General features: G+C 35.0%; 1 protein-coding gene across 1 annotated transcript; it reads left to right on the forward strand.

Annotated features, from left to right (window-relative positions):
* The first annotated feature begins 12,309 nt into the window (after positions 1-12,309).
* On the forward strand, positions 12,310-12,759 carry LOC135208079 (KRAB-A domain-containing protein 2-like). The gene has a single exon (XM_064240228.1). The coding sequence runs from the start codon at positions 12,310-12,312 to the stop codon at positions 12,757-12,759; it is 450 nt and encodes a 149-aa protein (XP_064096298.1).
* The last annotated feature ends 759 nt before the right edge of the window (positions 12,760-13,518 follow it).

Below are 13,518 nucleotides of genomic sequence, written 5' to 3' on the forward strand. Positions count from 1 at the left end.
TGATGCGTTCCGTACACTTAGAAAGCAGACGGTATAGCTTTAATCAGACGGTTCCTGTCGATTGGAAGAATCGGATGCTGGATTATTGCTATGGAAAATTGAGAAAGTGCTGCAACCGTCTTGAAAGGAAGCTCCAAGTCAAGCTGAAAAATCCTTATTGCTGAAAGCGACTGGACTAAGCATGCCAACGTGGCTTTGGATATGGGTTAAGCTTTGGTGTATTTAATGGTAACCTGGACTGTGTCGACATCTCAAAATCCTTTTGTTATTTAGAAAAATTGAATCAAAACCTATGCCCTGATGATATCAATATTTGTAAAGGTATTGTGTATGGTGCTATGAGTAAACCTTCTCCCCCTAATGTACCCGTGAGATGTCTCCAGGCTTTTAAGAAAATTAAAGAAGACGAAACAGTGAAGGTGACAAAAGCAGATAAATCTAATGCAGTGGGTAATATTAATGAATCAAAGTGACTATATAAGTAAAATAATGACATTGCTAAATGACACTTGATACTTATACGAAACTGAGGTCTGACCCTACACAGACAGTTTAACTCCCATTTTAATAAACAAATTAAATCCATTTTGAAGGCTTGGACCATTTAATTAAACAGTTTACAAACCGCAATGCCGGCCTCCCTACCTTACATGTATGGTTTAGTCAGGGACACATAAAATCAATAACACCCTATCAGACCAATCATTAGTTCAGTGGGCTCAGTTTCGTTTAATTTATCTAAATGGCTTGTAAAAATTCTTACTCATTTGGTACGAAAATATTTCTAACACGAATGTTAAAAACAATGTTGATTTTATAAACAAATTGAATAGTTTAAATTTGAATTATGATTTTAATATGGTTAGTTTTGATGTTGTCTCTTTATTTACAAAAGTGCCTGTAGATGACTTACTTGAATATTTGGAAGAGGAATTAGAGCGTCATGACATTCCCTAAAGTGTAGAAAATCTCATTATTGTCCTCATAAGGTTATGTATCAAGATAGTAAATTTTGTTTCAATGGGGAATTTTTTGTACAAAAGTTTGGCATGGCCATGGGTAATCCCTTATCTCCTGTCCTAGCAATATTTACATGGAATTTTTTGAGACAAAAACTCTTACCAATTTTGATTTTGCCCCAAAAAGTTATTTGGTTTAGATACGTGGATGATATATTCTGTATTTGGCCAGTTCACGAAAACCTCCAGGAATTCCTTAATAATCTCAATAATTTAGTCCCTTCTATAAAATTTACTGTAGAGGAAGAAAGAAATTGTAATTTGAATTTTCTTGATGTAACTGTCCATAGAAATGATAGAAATTTCACCTTTTCAATCTTTCGAAAATCAACTAATATTGCCTCTTTTGTTCATTACTACTCCAATCACCATCAAAATGTTAAATTCTCTGTTTTTTTCTGGGATGTTCCTAAGGGCTTTACGTGTCTGTAGCCCGCAGTTTATTGACGCTGAAATTAAAACTATTTATGATATTGCATTGAAACTTAAATACCCAAGGACTTTTGTAGATGTGGCATGGAAAAGAGCTAGAAAAACATTTTATTCAACTAATGACAAACTTCGAATTTAGTAAGCATAACATTCTAAAATTACCTTATGATGAAAGGTTTTTAGATATTCCTAGAATTTTAAAGCTTTTTAACATAAATGTTGTTTTCAGTAATATTAATGTCAAGAGTTTAGTAATCAAAAATTCTCCTAAAGATCTTCCAGGCTGCATATATGAAATTCCTTGCAAAAAGTGTGATAAAATCTATTACGGACAGACTGGCAAATCTCTTTCACAGCGTCTTAAGCAACATCAATATTCTGTGAGAACTGGGCAAATATCGAATGCATTATTTGTACATATGAGAGATTTAGACCATCCTATTAACTGGAGTCAAGCAAGAGCCTTAGTCCCATGTAATGACACAGTTAAAAAGGAATATCATTGAATCTTGTTTTATCAAGTCAAATAATAGAAATGTTCTAAATTTAAGTCTTGGTTTATTTAAAACTTGATGCTTTCATAATGAAAAAGTTGTAGATAAATATAAGCAACAAAATTAATATATTCAGTTTTTACATGTTTTGGACTGTAAAGATACTTTGTAATTTCGGTTAGGGTCAGAATCTGTTTAAGTTTGTGACCGTGTGATATCCGATAATCCTGGATTATCCCTTTTAATTTTTACCCTTTTGATAATTAACCATCTGGTATTCCTGATCTTGTTTGTACCTGAGGCCTTCCTCTCCGATTGTGACTTTAGTAGCTCCTTGACGATGTCTGAATAAAGGACGAAGCGCTTGGATTCTGTCTATCATTTCCCGTGGTATTCGCTTACTTATGAAGTCACGTGCATCTACTGTGATTTTTTAAGCATATATATATATATATATATATATATATATATATATATATATATATTATATATATATATAAAATATATATATATATATATATTTCTATATATATGTGAATATATATATATATATATAATATATATAGTATGTATGATAATATATATATATATATAATATATATATATATATATATATATATATATATATATATATATATATATGGACTATCACATTTAATTGTAATTTGACTTTAAATTAGGTCTAAACGCACAAACAAAACTAATGTCAAAATATTTTCTTTTACACTACTACTGACATTAATGTTGTATTTATTTCCTAAAGTATTATAAAATATTAGCTTACAAACGCCTCTGGGCTATTTCTGCATTTAGGAAAAGATAGAAAATAAACGGCATATCCTGAAAATTAGAAATGATAACAATTGTCAGACTAACATTGCAATGAAGTGCAACAATTGTATCAGCATTTGAGCTCCGCTTCTGACAAAACATCTTCTCTCTCTCTCTCTCTCTCTCTCTCTCTCTCTCTCTCTCTCTCTCTCTCTATGAACGTGTGTGTGCATAAAACTAGCACTTGGCAAGATTTTATCCATATACTGACTGATGTTATTTTATTTCTTTTTATGGACGGTTCATCGGCAGAGAGTTACTCATTCCAGTGTTCAATACTTCCAGGGTGAAATAAGGTTTAGAATCAAATGCACTTCATCATGCACAGCGGCATTCGATATGGTACCCTCACTTTGCATGAGTTCTTCTCTACCACTGTTTACGGGGATGTCGTCAGACTCTACACTCTGGCCTTCTAAGAGCCAAAGGGCTCACCTTAAACAAAGTGTAATTAACACAAAATGGGCACTTAGCTTAAGTGGTGCAGCATACTCTCAACCAGCCTTCTTGACGGAATGGGTGCCAGCATCTGATGGAATCAAGGAAAGGTCGTGTAGTTAGTAACATCACCCCTAATGACGTGCTAAGAAGCCGGAACGCTATTTCCTCAAAAGAAACATGAGTATGATATATATATATATATATATATTATATATATATATACTATATATATATATATATATATATATATAGATATATAGTATATGATATATATAATATATATACATATATATATTATATATATATATATATATATATATATATATATGTGTGTATATATATATATCTATATATATATATTATATATATATATATATAATACACATATATGTGCGTGTGTGTGTGTGTGTGTGTGTGTGTTTGTGGCGAGATTGAAATTTCAATAAATGTAAGTATAAGAAAATGGATTCATGGTTCAATGAATAAGGAAAACAGAAATTAAGAGCATCTATGAATCAGAGAAATATTACTAAACAGAAATAAAGACTGATAACTGAGGGATGAGATGAAGCTTTGTATTAGATTTCAAAGACAACTTATTGGAAAATAAGTCATGAAGATAGTCCAGATATAAATGAATAAGTTAGGCATTGGTGTAATTAAGGAACTAACCTTAATTGAAAAAATATAGCATTTCTAACTTTATGACTAAGAATGCACAATTTAAAGAAAATATAGGTATGATGAAATTATGAGAATATTTAATATATACTTCATCATATAGATGAATCGATGTTAAAACCAATAACTATTAACTCTTAACAAACAGCGACGCAATAGTGCGTAATATAAAACATGACTAAACACATTATGCAAAATGATTACTGTTCTACTGACGGGGAAATATTAAACTCCACGTGCCAGTCCTGAGAAGATTTTTTTTATCCTGTCTTGTGAAGTAATTTAATGCCGCTAAAGTTAGCGAGAAGACTTCGTGATCGCAAGCAAGTTTGGGTGAATAATTCGGAAATGCATCTCTGCCAGTAACTCCCTTAAAACAAAAGTTAAGATCAAATGTGCGCAGAAATTATTAATGTATAATTATTCACGAACAAAAATCTTTCAAGAATGGTATCCCATGTTATGTTCAACAAGGCATGATCCGACTTACAGCTTACTTGAGTCGCATGCAAGATTTTCCCCTCACGCAAAAGTTATAAACATTATATAGTGAATTAACGTAAATTAAAACATTCTAAAATCCACGGACAAATAGATCCGTTTTACCAACAAAAATTAAAATAAATACGCTATATTTTACTAGAGATAGTTTTTCTGTACTGTTTAGCACATAAATTATTTATTTTTTACATTTTTATTTTCATAAATAAATCATAAAAATCTTATCCTAAAATTCTTGTGCCTTTAACTCAATGCAAAACACCTTTTTCAGACCTTTTTGGCCCTTCCATAGACTAGAAAGAAGTTTGTATGCTTAGTCTCCGAGTAAGCAAAAAGTCTCAAATGATATTAGGAGAATTTAGAATATAAACTAATAGCTGAAACTTTAGTTAAGATAAAAGATAAATAAATCTCAATTGCTTTCACTTTGTCCAGTTATCTTACCTCAGTTGTGACGTAAAAGAAATAGAGAGAGAGAGAGAGAGAGAGAGAGAGAGAGAGAGAGAGAGAGAGAGAGAGAGAGAGACCTTTTCAGGATTTTGTAGGACCACGAAAATATTTCTTTCATGAAAGCTGTTTACCCGTTGGCTCTATTTATCCTACGTGCTTAGCCCTATAAAGAAGCTTCAAGTAAATGGAAAAAAGTCTCTTAAAAGAGGGAATAGTATTTAGATTTCGTCGTCATTAAAAGCTCTTACCTAGAATCGGAAATGGAGATCGACCAGTGAGAAGCAGGTAAAAGAATATTTAACATTAGGTTTTCCTTTACATGACTAGAATTCATTTCTTTATTTGTAAACACGAATAAATAAATAATAAATTTATATGATAATGCTTTTGAAAAGGGAAGGTATTATACAGTTTTATTTTTATTTGGCATTGCATTTGCCAATCAAAACTTTGTGAAATGCATTATTTCCAGTTGTTTTTAGATGCAAATCTATCATTTAGTTTTAGAAAGAATGTATAACTATGATGAAAAAAATCCTTACTAAGACATTTTTGCAAGTGAAGACGTGCAGTCTACATAACCCTTAAAATAACAATAACTGATAAGATATTCAATATGTAAGAAACTGCATGATATCCATAAGTAATTGATTAAGGTACGAAAATAGTAGTTGCAATGGACGATATATTTCTAACAAACCTTTTTTTAACCATAAATCTATCAGGAGAACATTATATTTACTTTTTATATGTTTATGTTTTCTATTATCATTGTCTTCATTCGTTATCATGTTTAAATCAGAAAAATGAAAGCTTTCAGTTATGTTAAAGGTTCACACCAGACCCGCCCCCCCAACACCCCAAGTCCCTTTAACTCCTCACAAAACTTCCTGGCTGTCTTTGGGAACTGGTGTGTGCTGGAAAATTCCTGTTTAATCTAAACCATTCTACCTCCTAAAGAAAATTCCATTTGCGCTTTTAATTTGCGTGTTCTATGTTCAATTGCCATATCAAGACAACACCAAAACGAGGACAAGAATGAAATAGAAAAAATAGCACGGGAATTTTCACAAGGTTACTGAAAAATTTAATTCGTGAATTTTAGAGTAATAATATGTTCTCAATATCTATAACTGTCTCCCACAACCAAGCTATGTTTTTTGTTTTGAACTCGTTTGTATACTTTGGTAGGGGTGTAAAAATACTTCCACCATAGGTTCTGCAGGTCGTAAAAGGCAACTAAAAGGACAGTTGCTGCCTTGTAGTCTTACTTTCTAGTAAAAGGCTAGGTACGACACCTTCAATAACTGTGGAAACTGATGCCTTGCAGTCTTACTTTTTAGTAAAAGGTTAGGCTACCATCAATAACCATGGAAACTGCTGCCTTGCAGGTGGACATTTTAGTCAAAGGCTAGGCCCACCACCAATAACTGTGGTTCATGACAGCAGGGCCATTCGGTCGTAGAAACCCCTTCGTCAAACAATAAACCCTGCCTGATCCTTTAAGGAATATGAGTGCGGCTAGGGCGTCCCCTGTAAGTGGCACATGTCAGAATCACCCTACTGGCATAATAAATTGGCGAGGGGCACCGCAGGGTTCACGACTGCAGTCAAAGGAGTTAGTGCAAGAGTGGAAAATAAAAACAGGTACGTGGAACATAGGTACTCTAACAGGTAAATTGAGGGAGATATTAGATGTGATGGGAGTAGGAGGATAGAGTTCTTGTGTGTGCAGAAGACTAGGTGGAACTAGAGAGATAGGAAATGGGTACAAGCTTTATTACAGTGGTTCACGAGAGTGAAGAAATAGAGTTGGAATTGTTGTAAGTAACAACTAGAAGGAAAATGTGGTAGAAGTAGAGAGAAAATAATAGGCTTTTAAAGATTCTAATAATAATAGGGGACAAGGTAGTAAATATAATATCAGCATACGCTCCTCAGATTGGTTACCAAGAGCAAGAGAAAGAATTATTTAGACAAGATTTTTAGGCTGCCATTAGAACAGTGAAAGAGGAGGAGAAACTAATAATAGGAGCTTATATGAATAGCAGGGTGGGAAAGAGAAGAGGTGGGTATGAGGAGTTACACGCAGGTCATGGATTTGGAATTAGAAACGAAGATGGGGATTATTTAATGGAGATAGCTCAGAGTTTTTAATTGGCATGTATGAACACATGGTTTCAGAAGTTAGATAAGTACTTGATAACATAGGAAAGTGGAGTGCAGAGCCAAATAGATTACATCCTTTTTAGGGAAGCCGACTAAAGCATTGTGATAAACTGCAAAGTGATCTTGGGAGAAGTGTGTGTTAAACAGCACAGGTGGTGATGGATTTTAAGAATAGAGGTAGGAAACCCAAGAAGAGAAAGAGAAGATCTAGAATTAAGATTTGGCACCTTAAAGGAAGAGTGGGGGAGCAATTTAGGAGGACTGTGAGAGAGAGATGTCTGGAAAGGGGGAACATAGAATTTGGAAAGGGTAATAGAGTGGAAAATATCTGGGCAGACATAAGATAAGAATTTGTGGGGGAAGCAGAGGAACTGGTGGGAAGAACCAGTGGATATGGAGTGTCAAGAGGAGAAAATCAAAAGTATTTAAGGACTGGAAAGTAAGGCATACACGGGGTGCAGGAGAAAGGTAGAGAGAAGAGGAAAGAGAGATGAGAAGGAGGGTAGGTATGGCTATGGGAAGGGCGGCACAGCAGTTGAATGAAAGACTAGGAACAAGAGGAGAAAAGGATATCTATAAGATTTAAAACTTGAGAAAAAGGCATAGACAGGATGTGGGTAGATTGGGTGTCATCAAGGTTAGTGATGGAAATATACTATATAGACAGGATAGATATTAAGAAGAGATAGCGAGTATTTTGAACAACTGTTAAATACTGAAAATGTGAGAGAGGAGTTGAGGGAAGCACAGAGGGTGGAGGGCCAGGATGGGAGATACAGGATACAGAGGTGAAGGGAGCATTTAGGAAAAATGAGAATGGTAAATCACCATGTCCATTGGAGTTCCAAATTGAAATGCTCAAATTACTAGGTACAGAAGAGGAGAAATGGATGCTGGATTTATTAAAAGCTACAAGTGAAGAGGAAGAAATGCCAAGGGATTGGGAGGTCTAATGGTATATATATATACAAGCATAATGGAGATGTTATGGATTGCAGTAACTACTGGAGAATTAAACAAACATAGCATGGATTGGAAGTTATATACAGAGTGCTGGATGAGAGATTAAGAGAGATTGTAAAGATTAGGAAACAGCAGTTTGGATTCATGAGAAGAAGAGGGACAGTGGATGCCATCTTCATAGTAAGACAGCTACAGGAAAAGAGCCTAGAGGGAAACCAGGGTCTCTTTTGTGCATTCATAGACCTAGAGAAAGTATACGATAGGATCCCAAGAGAAGTGATGTTTTGGTTGTTTAAGGAAGAGGAAAGTCCCAGAAAAGTTGGTTAAGCTAGTAGAGATGATATATAAATGAATGAACACAAAAGTGATAACAGCAGTTGGGGAAACAAAAATACTTTGAAGTTAGGATTGGATTACACCAAGGGTCAGCATTAAGCCCATTTTTGTTTGTGCTTGTCATGGATGTGCTTGTCAGGAATGCAGAGCTGTGGGAATTGCTGTACACTGATGATCTGGTGATTAGTGCTGGAAATGAGGAGGACCTACAGAGAAGGGTTGGAGAGTGGCAGGAATCTTTAGAGAGGAGTGGCTTAAAGGTGAATGTAAATAAAACAGGTTTTGCTGAGCAGTAAGAAAGATAGAGACAGAATAGTAATACAAGTAAGAAGAGGCTCGATTATAATACAGGCAGGAAAGTTTAAATACTTTCGATCTACTTTAAGTCAAGAGGGAGGATCTGAGGCTGAATGTGACAGTAGGATAAAAGCGGCGTGGGGGAAATGGAGAGAGGTAGCTGGAGTGGTATGTGATAAGAAAATGCCAATCAAGCTAAAAGTCAAGATTTATAACACAATGATAAGACCAGCGTTAATGTGTGGAGCAGAAACATGGGATTTAAGAAGAAAAAAGGAAGTAAAGCTTGAGAGAACAGAGATGAGAATGCTGAGGTGGATTATGGGAATATCGCTGCTTGAGAGATTGGAAAATGAAGAAATAAGAAGTTTATTGGAGGATGATGCCTTTGATAGAAGGCAGTGGAGAAGGCGCATCAGGCAATGGCTCCCCTAATGTAAGGATAATGGTGGGAAAGAAGAAATTATTTATGTATGTTTATTTCTAAGAAAATTTAATTTAGTATTGAGCCTGTTGATTAGCGATTAGTGATTGGCGTTTGGGTGAGAAAGAAATGCAACTTTTATCCTCAACTTTCCAGCAGAGGATTACTCAGCCCTCACGAAAGTTAACAGTCGACGAATGCTCTAGTTGGCGGAGAAAAAAACTGCTATTTATATGAGTTTTATAAGGATATATTTCGGACTTTATCCGTATATAACATTTAAATTTCATCTCTATTTCAAGCGTTGCAGAAATCGAAGACAGAAATAAACTAAGGAAGAAATAGGAACAATGCGAGATTCGACCTCCAGCTTTCTCTAGACACGTGCAAAACTTTCTTGTGACGCATAAGTTGAAAACATTTTGTTCCTAACTTAACGTGAAGTGGTCTTCGTAATTGATACTCATAATTAGTACTACTTACCATAACAGCAAGAATCAAATGTGGTTGGGGGTGGGAGGAGGGGAGATTAGGAAAGGTCTGTGGAAGAGCCTAAAAAGGTCTGAAAAAGATGTTTCGCGTTGAATTATGAGGTCACTCAGACCCTTATCTATTATAAAGAATTGCTCACGTCTTTTTCAGAAACACTTACCTACTGACTAAATGCGAGTAGCTTCTTCAGAATAATTGCTTCAGTGTTATGATTTTGATTATAATTTTGTCCGTCTTTATATCATAATTTTTTATTATTATGAAAATATTCTAGTAGGCATTTGTCTATTATAACTGTCTTTTCATTGTAGAAACATTCTTTTTTCATGTTCAAATCCCTGGAAAGATTATTATCTATTTGGTAGAGTAACGTAAAAAGACAAATTTCAGAGGTATATATATATATATATATATATATATATATATATATATATATATATATATATATATATCTATATATATATACCTCTGAAATTTGCTACTTTTTCTTTTCTCTACTAAATAGAGAATAATTTTATATTTATATGCTATATATAATATATATATATATATATATATATATATACTAATGCTAGACTATTCCATGAAATTTATATTTTTAAGTTTTGGGTTAGAAATGCAGACGATTGTTTTTTGTATTGTAAAAAAATTTAAATATTCCAGATTTCTTGCAAACAATTAATAATCTTGTACCATCCATAAAATTCACAATAGAATATGAAGAAAATTATTAAATACCTAGTTTTGTTTTAAAGTATACAGGAAACCCATGAATAACTTGTCAAGTATTCATTTTTACTCTAACCATGCTAAATAAATTAAGATGTCAACATTTTCCAGTATGTACCTCAGAGCTCTTAGAATTTATAGTCCTGAATGTTTAGAAGATAAGTTTAAAATTATTGATAGACTAAGACATTCATTATGTTACCTTTCATATGTTTTAGAACTTTGTGAAATAAAGCAAAAAAGACATATTACAATCCATCCGGTATTGACAAAGAATTTAAGAATATTCTCCGTGTACCATTCCATCCTAAGTTCATTCCTTCAGTACCTATTTTGAATACGATTGACATTAAATTAGTATTTAGATACATTAATATTTTGAGAAATAAACTAATTAATAATACCCCGCCAATTCGAGCGATATGGCATGCAGTATTCCATGCAAAGAATTGATCAGATTTTTATTGGTTAAACATCAAAAGAATTAAAGGTTAGATGCTCCCTGCACATATATACCATATCAAGAGGCTTAATAAATAATGGTATTGTGAATCATTGGCTTAAGGTTCAGGCCACACCATTAAACGGAATAAGGCATCGACAATCCACATAATCAATGACGAAAGGAAAAGGAATCTGTTGGAGTCCATTTTTATTGAAGCCACGGTAAGTAGGAAAATAAATCTCCACCCTGGATTAGCTCTTGATCCTCTTTCCATGTCTTTTTTCCTTAAAGAACTTACTGCTAATAATAACAAACTGTAATCCCACCCTCCCTTTGTATAAACAAACCTGTCAACCTCTCCTGGATTCAGGGTGAACTTGAGATTGAAGAAATAAACTACAAAAGTACTTGTTCAAAGACCCATTTTCACTCACCTTCTATCAAAGTGTGAAACTAGCCGTAACATGTAATGCCTGGAAATATCAGTCGTTTCACGAAATGACCATTTCACTCGGTCATATCGTGAAACGACCAAAATATTCAGCTATTACGTGAAATGGCTGGAAAATTGGTGTCCTCATTACACAACCTGGCTAAAACAGTTTAGGGAGGGAGGGAGGGAGGGAACTTTTGAGGGAGGGAGATTTTAGTTGCTATTCAGTTGTCTACTGGTGTTGTACAGGTTATAAACTTGCCTACCGGTGTGTTGAAGATTGTAATGGCTCAGCGTAATTTTGAAGTCAAGTTTACAAAAGTGCTTTTTCAAAAATATCATCAGTGTAAAAAGAACTTGATTGCTAAAGAAGAGTACTACAAGACAATTGAAGACTTGAAGACAGCTGCCAGGGATCCATCTTCGAAGTCTTTTCATGGATACTACATTCTCAAGAAGTAAGTTTTTATTATCTCATATTATCGTTTTCGTACATACTTGAAATGAAACAGTCAGCTGGTGCAAGTAGATATTTTGACATAGTAGTTTAGATTTTTTGTGAATGTACCTATTTATCGTGAGAAATTAAGCATTACTGATTAGTGCAACTATGAAATATTTAATGAATTTAATATCTCATTCATATTTTATGAAGTTCTTATTTCAAAAATTACAAACATATATTATATATTCATAAAATTACAAACAACAAAATAAAACATTACTATCTGCAGAACTTTGTTTGAAAACCCTAATGTAACCACGAACTCATAATTCAGATTTTGCAATCACACACACACACACACAGGTATGAAGTTCTTCAGTGTGGAGACGTGTAGAAGCTGATCAAGAAACGCGCAACAGCTGAAGAAACAACACTTTAGTATGTCAGTATTGAGGATACTTATGACATCATCAAGATGGCACATATTGCAACAGGTCATGGTGGCCGTGACAGAATGAAAGCTCATCTTGCATCAAAGTATGCAAACATCACTAAAGAATCTTTAGAGATGTTTAAGTCTTAATGCATTGTCTGCCAAGAAAAACGGAAGCGTCCGAAGGCTACTGGAGTTGTTGTATAGCCCATTTTAAGCAGCGATCTCAATTCTCGGGGCCAGGTTGATCTGGTAGACATGTAGTCATCTCCCCAAGCTCAGTACAAGTCGGTTATGGTAAAAAGAGCAGCTGAAGTTGCCTTTCAACTGCTCGACATCTTCTTGCTGTTTGGGGCTCCTGCAATCCTTCAAAGTGACAATGGTTCAGAATTTATAGCTCATGTCATCACAGAAATAAAATATCTTTGGCCAAATCTCATCAGGGTCCATGGAAAACCAAGACATCCCCAAAACCAAGGTTCTGTGGAACGTGCCAATAAGGACATCAAGGATATATTGATTGCTTGGATGTCAGACAACAACACACAGGATTGGTCCATTGGTCTTCGTGTTGTTTTCCTTGTCCAAAACATGAAGAACTCCGCCTATCACTCAGGTAGCAAGCGCACACCATACAAAGCTATGTTTGGTTGTGATCCTCAAGTGGGTCTAACATCATCATGTCTCCCTTCAGAGGTTATTGAGAGACTTCAGACAGAAGATGACCTGCTTGCCCTTATTTGAGAACCAACAGAAGATGAAGTGTCAGTTCACACCTCGCCTACAGCAGACACTACAGCATCAACCAACACTACTCACCCTACACCAGACCTTACAGCATCAGCCGACACTGCGCAGTCTCCACCAGTCCCTACAACATCAGTCGACGCTGATCAGATTACACCAGACCAAACACCACCAGCCCACACCTGTCAGCCTACACCAGACCCTGCAGCACCAGCCGACACCCATGAAGAGTCTCCACCACTCAGTCCGTCACCACTTACAAGACGTGAGCGCGAGATAACACAGGAAAGGAAGCGAGCAAGATAAGCACAGCTCTCGCAAGCTGAGCACATGATAAAGCGCAGCAGGTTAAACTCGAAGGCAGGGGAAGTAGGAGATAATGTTGCAGTTCCTATTCCTTTGGTGGATAGGGGACGGGAGGATGTACGTAAAATCCTCGGTGTCATCGTTGATCGTGATGAAAATGACCTTTACACCATAGCCGTTAAGAGTGGCATAATCAAGACCAAGTATTCACGCAACCAATTTGATCTTTGTCCGCAGAAACTTCTCACTCAGTCTTGTGTCAAACAAGATGAACAGGTTTCCGTTCGGCAGGCTTTGAAATCTACAGCCACTTGTGGTCAGGGTTTCTTAAAATGCGGCTGTGGTACAGGCAAAAAAAAAAAAAAAAAAAAAAAAAAAAAAGTGTTCAACAAATCGATGTAATTCTTACAAGGCTAAGCACAAGTATAACAGTCGATGTCATAACATTCC

The sequence above is a fragment of the Macrobrachium nipponense genome, chromosome 34, assembly GCF_015104395.2.
Source record: "Macrobrachium nipponense isolate FS-2020 chromosome 34, ASM1510439v2, whole genome shotgun sequence".
Lineage (NCBI taxonomy): Eukaryota > Metazoa > Arthropoda > Malacostraca > Decapoda > Palaemonidae > Macrobrachium > Macrobrachium nipponense.